The sequence below is a fragment of the Coffea eugenioides genome, chromosome 5 (assembly GCF_003713205.1).
Source record: "Coffea eugenioides isolate CCC68of chromosome 5, Ceug_1.0, whole genome shotgun sequence".
Classification (NCBI taxonomy): domain Eukaryota; kingdom Viridiplantae; phylum Streptophyta; class Magnoliopsida; order Gentianales; family Rubiaceae; genus Coffea; species Coffea eugenioides.
In genome coordinates, this window is record NC_040039.1 from 35,443,955 (window position 1) to 35,459,740 (window position 15,786).

Consider the following 15,786-nt stretch of genomic DNA (forward strand, 5'->3'; position numbering starts at 1 on the left):
CTGGAACTATCTACTGATCTGGTCGGGGTAAAGATTCCCCTTTATGCCAGTTTCTAAATCTCACCTCAAGCAAAATTGTTCATTTATAGTTCTTCAGAATTTAATTTTGCAATTACCTCTTGCTATTCTCTTTCATTATTCACGCAATTTGAGATTGTAGATAAGAATATAGAGGCAAGTAACAGGCTCAGTCTACGATTTATCATGACTCATGAGTTAAGACATCTTGCCATTCTGATAAATGATTAGCTTCATGATGTACATGATCTTGCTAGAAAATACCCCTATGCCTTTTTCTTGTGTTGTATCTTGACTGATGCTTATGGCTGTAAATAAGTCTAATCAAACCAAACATCAAACTATTCAAACTTCTTTGATTATTGTAAAAAGCTTGAAATTGTTTTTAAGCTTGCTTTATTTATTTATCAAGCTGATCTCAAATGAGGTTTTACCAAGGCAAGCTTGAGTAGGTTGCGTTTTCTTATCTACAAATTCTAATTTTTGTTTTTATACTTTGAAAGTTGATGCTATTCAAGTTTGACTTAATTAGTTAGCAAACCAATTCTAAACAATCTCTTATTGAGCTAAACTAGTTTCAAGTATGGAGTAGGTTGGTTCACCTTTCAGCCCTTCTAATGCTAGCCTAATTGCCCGATCTCCTCAAGGTACTTGCTGGTGCGAATCCGCAATGTCCTCCTCTTTTCTTTTATGAGCTTGCCCACCTCAAAGTGTATTCAGCAAGCATTCCAATTCAGTGTGATGCAGCACTCATGAAGATGGCACCGGGTCTTGAATCACTTACATTTGCTGGGGGTAAAATAAAGATTACCATTTCCACGCTCCTGAAAGTCCTTTTTTTTTTTGGCAGACTTCCTTAACTTTTGTGTTTATGTGCTTCGGTGGTTCCTTAATGTTTAACCTGTAGTCCTATTCATTGTCTTCCTTGTTTAACTTCATTAAACAGGAATTTCGAGGCAAGCTGCTGATGACTACGATCAATTCAATTATTGCCTGGATATCTATTTATGTACTTAATTGATTAGGTCAGCCGAGTTTTAATCGAGCTGAGTCTCTTTAAACTCAAACTCGACTTACAATTTAATCGAGTCTTAACCTTAACCTAACCCTACAGCCCAATAATATGCAAGGCTCGACTCAAATTAATTCGGATCAAATAGGCCGAGTTTAGGTTGATCCAACCCATTAACAACCCTAATGACAACCACTATTTTTCACTTTCTTTTGGGTATGAAAACAACCTACTTATATAAATAGTTGCCCAGCACTGAAGCCTTTATTCTTTTTTTTAATTCTCCTACTACTCTCTTAAAGCCAAGCACATTACCAATTAATTTGTATTTCTTAAACAAGATTATTTCATGCATTTTAGATTATTTTTTATTTTCATGATGGTTTTTCAATTATTTTTGGTAAAATAATTATATTCAAATACTCTATTTACTTAAAATTTTTCATAAAATAATTTGAGAAAATATTTATACATGTACAAGGCAAAAGAAGACATTCCGCAGAAACATTTTATGAAGAGTGCATAAAACAAGTATATTTGTTTATTTTAAATATTGTTTTTCTTAGGTACAATTTTCCAAGGAAATATTTGTAAAAAGGTACAAAGAATGAGTAAAAAAAAAAAGGAAAGACATAAAGAAAGGAAGAATGAAAGGTTGCAATTTTTATAAAATTCGTAAATAAGGCAAAAGGATTAAAAAAACACGTTATTAGCATTACATTGAGGACAATATGTTCACATTGATATTGATGCAGACATGCATCCATATGCACAAGTATTGGTGGCTTTTTCCTCTTTTATTTTAACTGTGTGCACATCTAAACAAGTATTGTTAGCCTTTTCTCTCGTACTAATGTTCAACAATTCTATCTTCTACGTAAGATATAACCACCATGAACGTTTGGTGAGGGCAACTTTCATGTGCAAAAAGTTGCAAAATTATACAGCTTTGCCACCTTGAATGTCACGGAGTTGATCGTTTTACCAAAACTGAAACTCCTGGGCTTGAATTATGTCATATCAAGTAATGACAGTTCCATTCAAAGGGTTAATTCTTATACGCTGTCAATTGCTTCAGGCTTGCATTTATGTGATATATATAGCAGTTAGATGAAACTCGTGTTCTAATTCCTATATGATATCGTTATCATTGAGTAATGTGAAGGCAAATAATTGACCTGAATCCGAGCCCTATAACTGGAGCATTTGCACTTGTTATGAATTGTAAACATACCCAAGTCCTTATCCTGCAGATGCATATCATAATGCAAAGAAATATTGGTCAAATTGGTTTCTGCCAGGTCTGTTTCTTTTCTTGTGATTGTATGCATTGCAGAATACTTGATTCCGTAGATGTGAGATTGTATGGCTGTGTGTGTAGATCAAAAGTGAGTACTTTGTAATATTGAAAGTTCACTAGATTAAATATCTTTCTTTACTTCTCTTTCCTATGTCACTTCAAAATTGATTAATACATTCAATCCCAGGATCTACTCACAACTAGTAGAATTGCTGCACACAAAGGGCAATTTTGCAACATCCCTATCATTCTGGTAGTTGCTTACTATTTTGATAACCATACATAATTTTCGTCAAAGGAATTCGTAATATCAACAAGGTGACATGTCCAAGTTCTGCATATGAGAGCACTAAAATGCCTTTCCTGTCTCAATTGCTTTATCTGCACAGTTCCATAGTTAGCCTGGTCAGAGATGCATGAACTTCCCCTCCAATATGGAGTCGTAAAGCTACATACTGAATCAATTCTATCTTTTGAAAGATCCAAAGACACCATTTCTTATTTTTCATTTCTCAAGAGGATAAATATGGATAGCATTTATGATATACGATTATTGGAGTGTATTGGAAGAATTCATTTGCGAGAAAAAATGTGGAACCTGTGTGTATGTTTGGAAGTAGTTCATGAACCTCGTACACTGTAGCATCTATCTATATTAATGCCACCAATACTCAATTTCTGAGACTCCATCTGATCACCGTTTTAGTTCCTAAATATGCGTACGTATGGTTTAGGGAGAGTACTTGTGAAAAGTCAGTTTGTGTTTTCCTTGTTACCAAATACATTGAATTATTATTGAGAACCTTAACAGTGTCAATTGCAACTAAGCAGACCTTCCATTTTCCCAACTAACCTACAAATATGGAATTCTAGCTTCCAACGAATGAAGGAATCAACCAACCAATTCAAGTTCTAATCCAAAATCCAAGTGATCTTAGCTAGTTCGAGTTCTAAGTTGAAAATTTGGAAGCATGGACAAGAGAAGAAGTCGAAGTAAGGAATTATTGGACCATAAAAAAGATAGAATCAGTGAACTTCCCGAAAGTGTTTTGAGTCACATCCTATCCTGTTTGCCAACAGAGGATGTTGTTAGAACTAGTGTCTCGTCAAGGAAATGGGAGTACAAATGGACTTCCATTTACAACTTAACCTTTGATGATAGAAAGAGATTTTGTTACTCGCACAGGCGGAGGAAATGGAAGAGGAAGAAGCAGCCTAAAAAGACAGATTTTATGAACTTTGTGGACAGAGTTCTTGCTCTTTCTAAGAATTCATCGATCAAAGGGTGTCACCTTTTGTGTCTAGACGTGTATGATCCATTTCGTATGAAAACTTGGATCACTGCTGCTCTAAGCTCTAATGTCCAGAGGCTTCTTATTTCATATGCAGCTAGTTCGAGTTCTAAGTTGAAAAATCCAAGTGGTTTTGATGGCTTGTTTCATTTAATTTCATAGAATTTAACGAATATATAGCTAGTTTCATATCACATTAATAGGAATAGGATAGTTATAGGTACAGTTAATACATCAGTGAAAGCATGTATCACATATATTTGGAAATTACGCCATAGCCAACCAAAATAATGAATTCAATTAATTGGTTATTTCATTTGCATAATTAGATAGTAATTCCATAACACTAAGCATATTTGCATGTCAATTATGCATGTCAATTATTACTACTTGTCTTGCATGTTGGTAGTGTAGATCCATTTGCTTTATTTGTAATAATCTAAATAAAAGAGGAGTTCGAATAACACCAGTAGTTGATAATATTTCTTGTAGGATCGACATCTAATATCCCCTATATTTGATAAATGATTTGTATACTTACACAAAATGGGATATTTTGGCTTTTAAAATTTGGTGTAAAGCAAAAGCCTGATCGAACCAAGTCATAGCAGAAACTTTGCCAATGTTGTGGAGTAAATTGTTACGAAACATGTATAGTTTTACTACTTCAAGTGTATATTCCAAGTTGTTTTTGTCCAAAATATGCAGCTCAAAAACTTGGACAACAAAACATAATTGATGTTGCAGGAGCAATCATTGCTTGTTTGTAGGCATTTGACTTGTAAACTCAAAACATGGTTGGCATCGAGGAGGAATCATTGCTTGCATAATTTGGTACTTGAGGAGGAAACGTTTGTTCTAGGCATTTGAGTCGTGGTGCAGACTTCTACTATCCCGCACTATTTCAGATAATTCCCATCACAGTTTCTAGTTTAAGTTTATACCAAAGTATTATTTTAAACAATGACCCTATGATTAATTCTTGCTCTGATTCTATGATAAAGAAGACAACAAATAGCGAAAAAATAATTGACAGACTTTGCCATATATAAGTGATAAAAGCCAACTTTGCTCAAGACATAGAGCAACAAACACTACAATGTGGTGCTGGTGATGCACTCAATATTCCCAACCAGAATTGGCCTATTTCTTCCCCTATCTGGGGTATGGTTCAGTAATTGATGCCTCATTTACAGAGCTTGGAATTGAAATTCTTTCGGTATTAGGTTGCTCAACTTCCAGCTCTTCCACAATGCTTTCCGATCCATGGCTCCGGAAAACTGCTGGACGATGTGGAGTTGGTAGGGTAACAGAGCTACTATTGAGCATATTGACCACGGAAACCATTGTAGGCCTTTTACTGACATATTCTTCAACACATAGTAAGCCTAATTGGACACATTGAATGACTTCATTTTTGGCAAAAGAATCTCCAATACTTGAATCCAGAAGAGCTAAAGGTTCGCCACGTCTCCAATGCTTCCAAACCTTTTTGAAATAATTCAACTTATAAGGAGTTCACACATAAAAACTTCAATTTGTTCAAATCCTTGACTGCAATTGTGCAAAACCACAGAAAAATAATAAAAACAGTAGTAGAGGTTTTGCAATTCACACTTACATAGCTTACGAGGTCTTCAGAATCTTCAGATTTTTGGAAACTACTATTCTTCTTGCCTGTAACCATTTCTAAAATAACAACCCCAAAACTGAATACATCTGACTTTATCGAAAACTGGCCCCGTCTCATATATTCAGGAGCCATGTAACCGCTGCAAGCCACAATGATTGTTATAAACAGTACTAAGATAACCCCAATGAGGCAATGAAATGGAAGTGTAGATAATTTTGCAATAAAGATTCAAAGTCATATTATGTGAGAAAAGATAGTATGGGCACAAAACTTACAATGTCCCAGCAATTCTATTTGTGTTTCCTTCAGATTGATCAACTCCACAAATCTTTGCCATGCCAAAATCTGCGATCTTTGGGCTCATATTTCCATCCAATAATATATTGCTTGCTTTGAGATCGCGATGAACAATTCTTAGACGAGAATCCTCATGCAGATAAAGAAGTCCTTTTGCTATACCTCCAATGATATTGTAACGTCTTGACCAGTTCAATGATCGTTTATTTTCTGGATCTACACAAATTTAAACACAATATATTGTGCTAGCATTGAGAATTATTAAATCAATAATTCCAGAAAGCATAATCAAATAGGTAAAATAGAACAAGATCACATGGAACAACAAAAAATTACTATAAGTATGTCTAGATTGAACCCACCAAAGAGAAAGTAGTCAAGGCTTTTGTTAGGAACAAGTTCATAGATGAGTATCTTTTCTTCTCCTTCCAGGCAAAATCCCAATAGCCGAACTAGATTTCTGTGTTGAAGCTTTGCGACTACTACAATTTCATTTTTAAATTCTTCTGCACCTTGCACTGAGCTCCTTGACAGCCTTTTAACAGCTACTTCTTGTCCATTACCAAGTACACCCTGAGAAAACATGCATACTAGAATTTAATTGAAATATTAAATGTGTAGATATTCAAATTCACAAAAGCAAAATATTTCATGCAAAGACCTTGTATACACGACCAAATCCACCTTCGCCAATTTTGTTATCCACAGAGAAGTTATTTGTGGCAATTTGAATTTCAGTTAAGCTATACTGTAAAGATTCGGCAGTGAAGATATCAGCAACGCCATCTACACCAGAAATAAGCAAATACACTTAATTTATTTGTTCAAACAAATCTGAAGTGTTTGTGATATTAATCAATCAACTTTACCACTTGTTTCCAGTGCCATAGCAACATAACTCTTCCGCAATCTTCTTTTCAGGAAAACTAAAGCCATGATAAATAGCACAACAGCAACCCCAATTAATGGGACAGCAATTGGAAAAACTGCTCGTGGGGGTCTTCGTCCTTTGCCTGGATTAAAGGAAGTTTAATTTACTTCAAAAGTCAGCTCATAGGAGATAGACGGATAGCTATGCAAGAATACATTATTTGAAAAAATATTCTTTCAGTATCTTTAAAAGTTTTTCACTGCCTTTTCGTCTCACATACTCCATGTTGACGGTAAATAAAAAAAATTTTGACAATCAATTTTCAATCCTAGCATACTAATTGTTCTAGTTATGGATTAATAGAATTAAACTCCCCTGTGGCTTCAGTAATTTACAAACTTAGCTCTGTGCTTGATCCAAAGTACAACTACGCTTGTAAATGAGGCTGTCCAGACCCAACCGTTGGATATAATCAAATGACAACAATGCCTTACTTTAAAAAGACTTGGAAAATAAAAATTAAAAGAAATGGGATAGCATTTTTAGGCACAACAATTGCTAGCAAAAAAAGCCGAAGATAATTAATTACTAAATTTAGAAAAGCTGGGTGGCAAATTAGCAAATAGGTGTTTCCCCCAGAAGAACAAGAAAGTACGTATCAGAATAGAACGTGATAAAAGACAAAGAAGTGGAGAAGAAACATTAAATATAAAGTAAAGGAAGATGCACCAATACTAAGAAGAAACCGACGGTGTGGAAAGGTAAAATAAAATGAAAGAAGAAAGCACCCTCTTCGTCTCAAACCTTATTTACTCCATTTCAGATCTATTACAACTGCCACCGCAATCACCATAACCACCTCCTCATTTCAATTCCCTCGAGACTGGTATAACCAAGTCATTTTCTCCTTTCTACTTTTTCCTTCGCTTCATAAGCATGCAGACACACATACATACACGCATCACGCGTACATACGTACATATATGGTGTTACAGTTGTGGAATTTGAACGTATGTAATGGTAATGCTAGTAGATGAGATTTGGGCTTTTTTGTTTCCTTAGAAGGAAAGATAATGCAGCTTTTGAAAGGGAAAATTGTTCAAAATGTTTTTCACATTTCAGTTTAATGAATTTTTTTGTTATTCACTTTTAAAATTGTAACTTTACATCCCTTACAAAATCAAATCGGTAAAAATTTGGTCCCAACTTAAATTTTTTGATAGTTTCTTAACCTGAATCAATTACATGATCCACACATGATCATTTTTTTGGGCAAAAAAGTGAGACCCATCTGTAATTAAATAATTGACTCGATCTATATCCATTTTTGTCTTTAAAAATGTACGTTGGTGGGGAATTTGGAACATTTACCGTCTTTTTTGTTGACCAGCCAAAGTATAAGTTGTCAGTCGAGACTCGAGGTTCACTAATGCAAAGGAGCTCATATCCCTTCTGGCATTGTTTTGAAAATCAAATTGGATTGGCCGGTTCAACCGATCGGATCGTAAATCAGTCATAACTCCTGTCCGATTCATATTTTGGGTTGATTGGAGTTAAAAATCTATAAGAACTGTTTAAACCTTGCGAACCGGATTGAACTGTTGACTGCCGGTTTTTTGTTTTCGTTTATTAAATTGAAAAAAATATATAAAAAAAGAATAGATTTTCCTTAACCCTAAAGACTAATTATTAAATGGCACATCCACTCACTGTCTTCTCATTTTTTGCCTTTTATCAAGTTTGTATCTCTGTTTTCTACTGACTTCCTTCAAATTCCAAACTTCTTTTTTTTCAAGTTATAATCTCTAAATCCCAAAAACGTAAATTAAAAATTTAAACTCATAATGTCTAATTCCCATAGACGTGAATTTTGTATAATTTTAGAATATTGTGGTATTTTGGGTTGGATTTAAGATTATTTTTTGGTAGATACAATTGAGATTAAGATGAAATTTATTTGTTACAACTTATAATTTAAAATTTTATTTGTGAAAATCCAAATTCTTTGAAAATATTAAACTTTTCATCATATAAAGTCTTAAATTAGTCCATTGCATGTCTTATTTTGTACATATATATTTATATAAATTATTTTTTTAAAAATTCATTGACCAGAATTGAACCGGTTTGATCGATTGAACCTCGATTTGAATACCTCGCCGGTTCAATTAACGGTCCGAGTTTTAAAACATTGCCTTTTGGTCATGGCATTATCAGGGACCCGGGACCTCTATGGTTACAAGCACTGTTTTTAAACTCGAACCGGACCAGTCAATCCAACTGGTCAAACCAAGAACCGACCAATTATTCGGTCTGAATCATCTTTAAAAACAGCATGTCAAAAACTCGACCAAATCCGGTTTTTATTGGGTTTGACCGAAAAACCAGTAAAACCTGGTTTTGTACTTTTTTTGGCTATATTTTTGCCAATTGCTGAATCTTTTTCTTTTTCCCAAAATTTTCATCATCTTTAAAGCCATAATTTGATCCCTCCAACAATTTGGTAATATGTATTGGAAATTGAAAGCAAAAAGTTCTAAGAGAAATGACAAAAAGGAAGAGAGAAGATAGATCTATGAATATATCCTCATTATCAACTTCTAAAGATCAAGATCTAAACAAAAAAGAAGAAAGAAAGAGATTAGCAAAAGAATGAAAATAAAGGAAGAGAGAGGAATCTTGCCTATTTGAAGAAAAGAAACAAGAAAGAAAATCACAAAGTGAAAGGAAAAAAAAGAGAATGCAGAGAATGAAACCCCCTGGTAATTTGGTGATGATGCATGCTATTGATTTGATGATGTCATGTTTTTTCTTTTTCCTTTTTAATTTGGTGAATTTCTGTTTTCTAATAACATTGGTTGAAGTTGACTGGAAAAAGCAAAAAAAAAAAAAAAAGGAATTCCTTTTTAATTTGGTTGAAGGTTGAGGGGAAGAAGGAGAAGAAAGAGGCGGAAACATGCATGAGGAGGAATTAATGGCGTCAAAGTATAAGGGACGGGTGTTTGGACCGATTGAAGAGTAGGAAGACCAAAGATAAGGCCAGGTGGCAACTGCCTTCCAAGTCTAATTTTTTTTTTTAATTTTGTGTTTCGACCCTTTATGTTTTGAACAATTACAATTATGTATGCAACTTTCTTTTATAATTATTGTGTGCAACTTTAGCTTTTGCACTTTGTACAAATAAGTCTCAATTTTGTTTAAGAGTTATCATGCATGTGCATTTGAACTTTATAAACGTTAACAAATTAATTTAAAATTTGATTGTTGAATTTTTATTTAAAATTCGTATTAAGTATTTGATATTGATTTGTCATTTTGTTCAATTTGTTTTAAGAATTTGATGTGATGCAAGGACTATGAGGTAAAAATAAACCTAATTAATATATTAATAGTATTTTTTCCATTTTTTATTTTAAAAAATTAATAATATTTATGACATCATAATGACATCATCCGGCTTTTAATACTAGCCTGACTTGATCGAATCTAATGGCCCCTGACCCTTGAACTCAGTCGAGTTTCTTGCCAGTCCGAGTTTCAAAACATAAGTTACAAGTGCCACCAGAGAGGGTGTTTTGTAGCTCAGATGAGGCCAAGTTTACTTGTCCTGATCTTGGCAATGAGAAGCTTGGCACAATTAACTTGCAATCCTACCAGTCTCTCACCCCATTATCAATACTTAGGATTACTTAGTACTATGATCAAACTTTAAAGTTTGATTGGTAATTTGGTCAAATTTCATGGAAATACATGCACAATAGGTCTGACTTATAATTTGGCCAAATCTCAAGGGAGATGAATACACAATAGGTTTTACGTATCACTTCCTAGCTTACTCTCGGTCCCATCTTGTATTATATTGTCATGTATCCTTCATAAACAACCTATTTTAACTCTTATTTTTTCTTCTTTAGAATTCCAAGAACCACTAACTATGTAAAAAAAATGAAAATAGACTAAAATGCCAGATTTTAATTTAAAAAATCAAATTTTTACGAGTTTTTTAGTATATATATTTTTCATTTCTTTATCATATATTGGTTTTAGTTGTTGTATTTTGATCTTTTTTTAACCCTGTTAGTCATAGTTGGAACTCAAGGACAAAAGCGGGGTTAAAAAAAGGATGTTCATGCAGAATACATGACCTACTACATAAGGTTAGGACAAGAAGTAGCACAAGGAGTGGAGAGAGCAGATCCATTGCGAGACAAATGTAATTAATTGTTTGATTAATGTGAATTGTAATAATACCTTTTACCATCAATGATTTAACGATTCACCTCATAATCTCCTTATGCTTTTGAAATTATCATCTTAACCCGGGCCCTTGTAGATAACTGTTTTTTTTGTTAAATCAAATTTAAAGAGGGTAAATATGGTATTTGGTTGATTAATTGCTAATATATATTTTTTACATTTTTTTTCTTGGCTAATTTTCAATTTGGAGCCTTAAATTATGGACTCTCTGCAACTCTAATCCTTAAATTTTAATTTTGAATGCTTTACTCCCTAAAGTGTGATATTTATCCTACTTTAGTGCTTAATAATTATTCTGTATCTTGACAACTAGTTTTGTCACAAAACAAAGAAAAACTCAATGGCTCCTCTCACAAAAGCACAAGGTAAAATTGCAATTTCAGAATGATAAGGGGTTGCATGGCAAAACATTAAACCACAAAGGAGTAAAATTAATTTACCTATTTTAATATTTTCAAACTAGTGGAAAAAATGTATTCCACTATAATGGAGAATCTTTTACATGCATAGCACAAATCCTTGATCTTCTTCAATGTCCTTGTCTAAATTTGGAGAAACAAAAGTGAGTTCTTCTTAGCGTTACGCCATGATAATTTCATTTTGAAGTTAATTTTGCAAATCAACACCATACATAATATACCTCATAAACTATTTCAGTTATACACAAAAAGTTAAATTTGAATTAACAAATTTGTTATGTTCAATTAATCGTTACAAAATTTTCCATGATCTTAAACTCTTTTATACTGGTTTAATTGTTTCTTCCAAATTGAATGCAAAAACTTTGTCAAATAGACTTTATCTTTATTTATGCTGATCAACCAATAAAAATAAAATAATAACATCATAATATGAGTTTTAAAAACCGTATATTAGATAAATGGATGAATAACTAAAGAGAAACGAAATGGAGAGAAGCCCAATCAAGCCATCATAACTAAAGAATTCTACGATGGCCACCATACTATTAAATCAATATATACTCTATAGTCAATTAACGTCCGAATGCTTGCGAAAAGGCTAGATATGTACATAATTACTGTCCTAAGAATTATAAGTCCACTTAAAATTCTACCATATATAACAAATCATGAGTGTCATGATCAGTATGATGTGCTTATGCTGAAATCTTACTATTTTGCACTACATGCCGACGTTTCAATTCAACTAAACTATTAGTTACGTGATGGTCTCCTTTAGGTATATATTTTCGTTCGGCACTAAATTTACACGAATTTATTCTAAATTTACACCTTGTACAACTTCTAATATCATTAATCTCAATTATAAATGCATTAAAGGTGTGGATCTAAAATAAAGTTATGTGAATACAGCTCTTTCATTTTCATTTTTTGATCCAGAAATCAATACAAACAAAAAAATTGTAAGACTTAAGACTAAAGGTTCCAGAACATACCTTTAGAAGGACAAGGAGGAGGGTCAACAATAAAATTTAGTTTGGCACAGGTGGTGTTACATTTAGGAAGATTTTCTTAATTTTTTTCATAGATCTTCATGATGAAGATTCATTGGCGAGAGCGAGTTTCAAGTGTATTAGAAAATTACATTCTCAGAAGACAAGAGTTAAAAGTGATATTTTACCTGTTTCACCGTGGTTTAGAACAAATAGTGGATTCTATTCCCTATAACTTGTGTTTAGTTGATTCTTCCATTCTTGTGATTTTCCTTAGTTTACTTATTTTGCTTACCTTCAATTTATATTTTTTATATTTGAGGTTATTTAGATAATAGAGCAAGTGAAAAAGTCTTAGTAATTGTAAATTTGCCCCTCGTGGGATCGAAAATAGTAATACCTCCTATACTCATTAAACAAACTATATACCAGCAGAATTCGAGATAATTAGATTATTAAATTTGGTGCAAGCCAAGACCTCGTCAATTGGATAAATGAATGGAAAACTAAAAAGAAACGGAATGGAGAGAAGCCCAACCCAGTTTCGCAAACCAAGCTATCATACACAAGGGATTCTACGATGGCGACCACGCTATTACTTCAATATATATTCTATAGTTAATTACTATCCTAATGCTTGCAAAAATGCTAAATATGTAGATAATCACTGTCTTCGGAAGTGTAAGTCCACTTAAAATTCTACCATATATGACAAATCATGAGTGCTATGATCAGTATGATGTGCTTATGCTGAAATCTATTTTGTACTATATGCCAATGGTGAAATTTACTCGTACAAATTCTACTATCATTCATACCAATTATAAATGTATTAAAGGTGTGGATTTAAAATAAAGTTATGCGAATATAGCCCTTTCATTTTCATTTTCGATCCAGAATTCAATAAAAACAAAAAAAAATTGTAAGATTTAAGTCTGTTTTTAACACTAGGAAAAAAATATCTGGTCAGAGCAACGCTCCAGGACATACCTTTAGTGGAACTAGGAGGAGGAGCACCGGTGAAGGAATGTAAGTTTGTCATAGGCGGTGGTGCAGGGGATGCAGTATTGTAGAAGCGGTAGAGCTCATACCTAATATTACAGCTTGGAGAGAGCACTCTGCCTCCCACGCTGATAGCACAACACAAGGGCAGCACTGCTATAGCCTTTTTAAGACACCCTTTGCAGTCATCACCAGATATATCTGGTGTGCACTGTGTAAGGGTATACAACGTCAGAAACCGGAAAAGTTGGCTTGTTGAACAGCAAACTTTTTCCCCCACGTATGATTTGCAGCCTGATCCGCAGCGTTATACAACAAATTTCCCAAAAAACATTGCGAAGCTGTACGAGTCCGGTCCAGTGACATTCATTACATTGAACCAATCCAATCTCACTATGGAATCAACCTTGGAGAAGATTGTCTGGTCAGAAAAACGTAACAAGCACTCGTCATACCAAACAATAGCAGCTGTTTGATTCGGGCACTCATCAAGTACTCGTATGTGGGCATCTGCTACGCATTCTTTGCAAACATCAGCGCTGAGATGCGCCTCGACACAGAAAGAGGCCATAGACCTTGTTTAGGAAGGGTTTCATTGCCCAGTACTTGAAATTATAGAGAACCATTGTTGTCTGTACCAAGAATTGCAATGCGAAGGGACAGAGTGTCAAAGCAAAGAAATTCAAAGATTGCTCTGTAAAATGCTGCCGTCGCACTGTTAGGGTTGTATGTTGTATTTTTCACAGTAAGGGCGCCCAAAGAAAATAAACCGGCTAGTGAGTTTGGTATGGACTAGGGAAACAAAGCATTGTAATATTGGAAGTGGAACCGAACAAAATTTCTCGAGATCATTTGCACAGGCAGGATCAAAAGAACAAAGGGCTAACAATCTACAAAAACCAGAATTGGGTAAATTAGGAGCCAAAGCATTGGTTGAGGAATCAGGAAAAGTTGTGCAGCGCCCAGGAAAACGTGTATAGTCTAGGAAAGACTTTATTTTAGCAAGTCGCGGTCAACCCAAAGTGCCTGGACGGGAACCATCAGCTGAATGCGTTCTGTAACCAGAATTCTATCTAATAACGTCCTTTATAGGATTTGACGGAGTGGAAAATTCGAGGATGCTGACAATAACTGAAAACAAATGTCATTGGTGACGGATAATGAGACCAAGCTAAAAGCGTAGTCTCTATTCGTCCCAAATTACAATCTACTATTGGTAGTAGGATCGTTTTCAAAACAACTACTGGGTTTTAACTTTGGATTTTTCTTTCTAAACCATTGGTCAGTTGTAAATCCCATTTCACACTAAATTAAGATGCATGGACACGTACAATTATTATTCCAAATTTAAATTCATTTTAACAAATAATTAGCATGCACCTAAATAAAAAAAAAAAATCTTTATGCTGATGGGTGTAGATTAGATGAATCCTATTTTAAGAAAGGAGTTTTTAGATAACACTTGAAAAAATTCATGTAAAGTCTAATCAAAATTGTTTCTTTGTTCGCCTTTATTACAAATGGACCCCTTAGCATGGAAAGAAAATATCCAGCCATTTCGTCATTGTGGAGGATAATTATAATTCTGCTAATGCTCTAAAGAATAAATTCAACCCAAATTTAAATAAAAAAAAGTTGACCCAAATTGAATATCTATATAGTAGTTCAACACTGGTTTTAAGGAAGAGTACTTCTCTAAATATAGTTCAAAGGGGAAATGATACACAGCCTCGTGGAAATTTGATGGAAAAATAACCTCTAAATAATATTTATTTGAAACACCAGTATTACCTTTATTTAAACATTAATTCAAACAATGACCAGACCATCTTACATAAAATTATAGGAGAATTATGTAGATAAATGCAAAATCTATAGAGGATTAAAATGGATATTCGTACAAATCATACGGGACATTATGTATATATCATTATTTCGTCACATGCATTTTTGGAGCACTTCTGTTCAATCACTATAGCCATTGATGTTTTCTGTCTATTTATCATATCCCATGAAATCATAGGGCGTTATGGGGACATTTTGAAATCTAAGGGGAATCATGTGCCAATGAAAAACCAAGGGAGGTTATGTGTAATTTCCGACAAGATCATGTAAAGTCTGTCACATTTTAATTGGACTGAAACTTTCCAATAATTTTCATTGTCAAAAATGCCAATAAACTGTCACACTACTTTTAATTCTCTACGGTTCCGTGTGTTTGGTTAAGTGGACAAATCATAAGACAAGCATTAATTTAAAGGAAAGAAGCGTCTACCCATTTTTTAATGACCACTTCCATGTCTGTGCTGGATTTTCGAACATATTTACAAGGGTGCCTACAGCATTGGTAAGATGCAACTCAGAAGGTAAAAATAAACAATTTTCATGCCTTAGGAGCGACCACTATGATCATTGTTGGTCTTTGTATTTGCAAGAAACCTGTCACAATAGAGCTACACGTGTAACTCCTCATTTATATTATCAATTTTGATAATCCATTTGCTTGTTAGCATTTCATTGCAATTCTTATGTTAAATTTAACTTTTCAGGATTGTTTTTCTATTCGTATTGTTTCTTTGTTCATGTTAAGAAATTATTGTGCAGAATTTTAAATTTGAATTCAATATTTTCACTATCAAAATTGCCCAAATTTACAGCATATGTATTTTTATCGTGCACATGTTCATGTT

The 15,786-nt window shown here is 33.7% G+C and overlaps 2 protein-coding genes across 2 annotated transcripts; one reads left to right on the plus strand and one right to left on the minus strand.

The window, feature by feature from the left end:
• The first annotated feature begins 3,301 nt into the window (after positions 1-3,301).
• On the plus strand, positions 3,302-3,784 carry LOC113771463 (putative F-box protein At3g58860). Its single transcript, XM_027316040.1, has one exon. The coding sequence runs from the start codon at positions 3,302-3,304 to the stop codon at positions 3,782-3,784; it is 483 nt and encodes a 160-aa protein (XP_027171841.1).
• A 933-nt stretch (positions 3,785-4,717) lies between these two features.
• LOC113769857 (cysteine-rich receptor-like protein kinase 10) lies at positions 4,718-13,311 on the minus strand. The gene is made up of 7 exons (XM_027314162.1): positions 13,085-13,311; positions 6,422-6,565; positions 6,214-6,338; positions 5,915-6,125; positions 5,531-5,768; positions 5,244-5,394; positions 4,718-5,110 (listed from the first exon to the last, which is right to left on the minus strand). Exons 1-7 carry the CDS (start codon positions 13,134-13,136, stop codon positions 4,778-4,780), a joined length of 1,254 nt encoding a protein of 417 aa, XP_027169963.1. The 5' UTR covers positions 13,137-13,311; the 3' UTR covers positions 4,718-4,777.
• Positions 13,312-15,786: the final 2,475 nt, after the last annotated feature.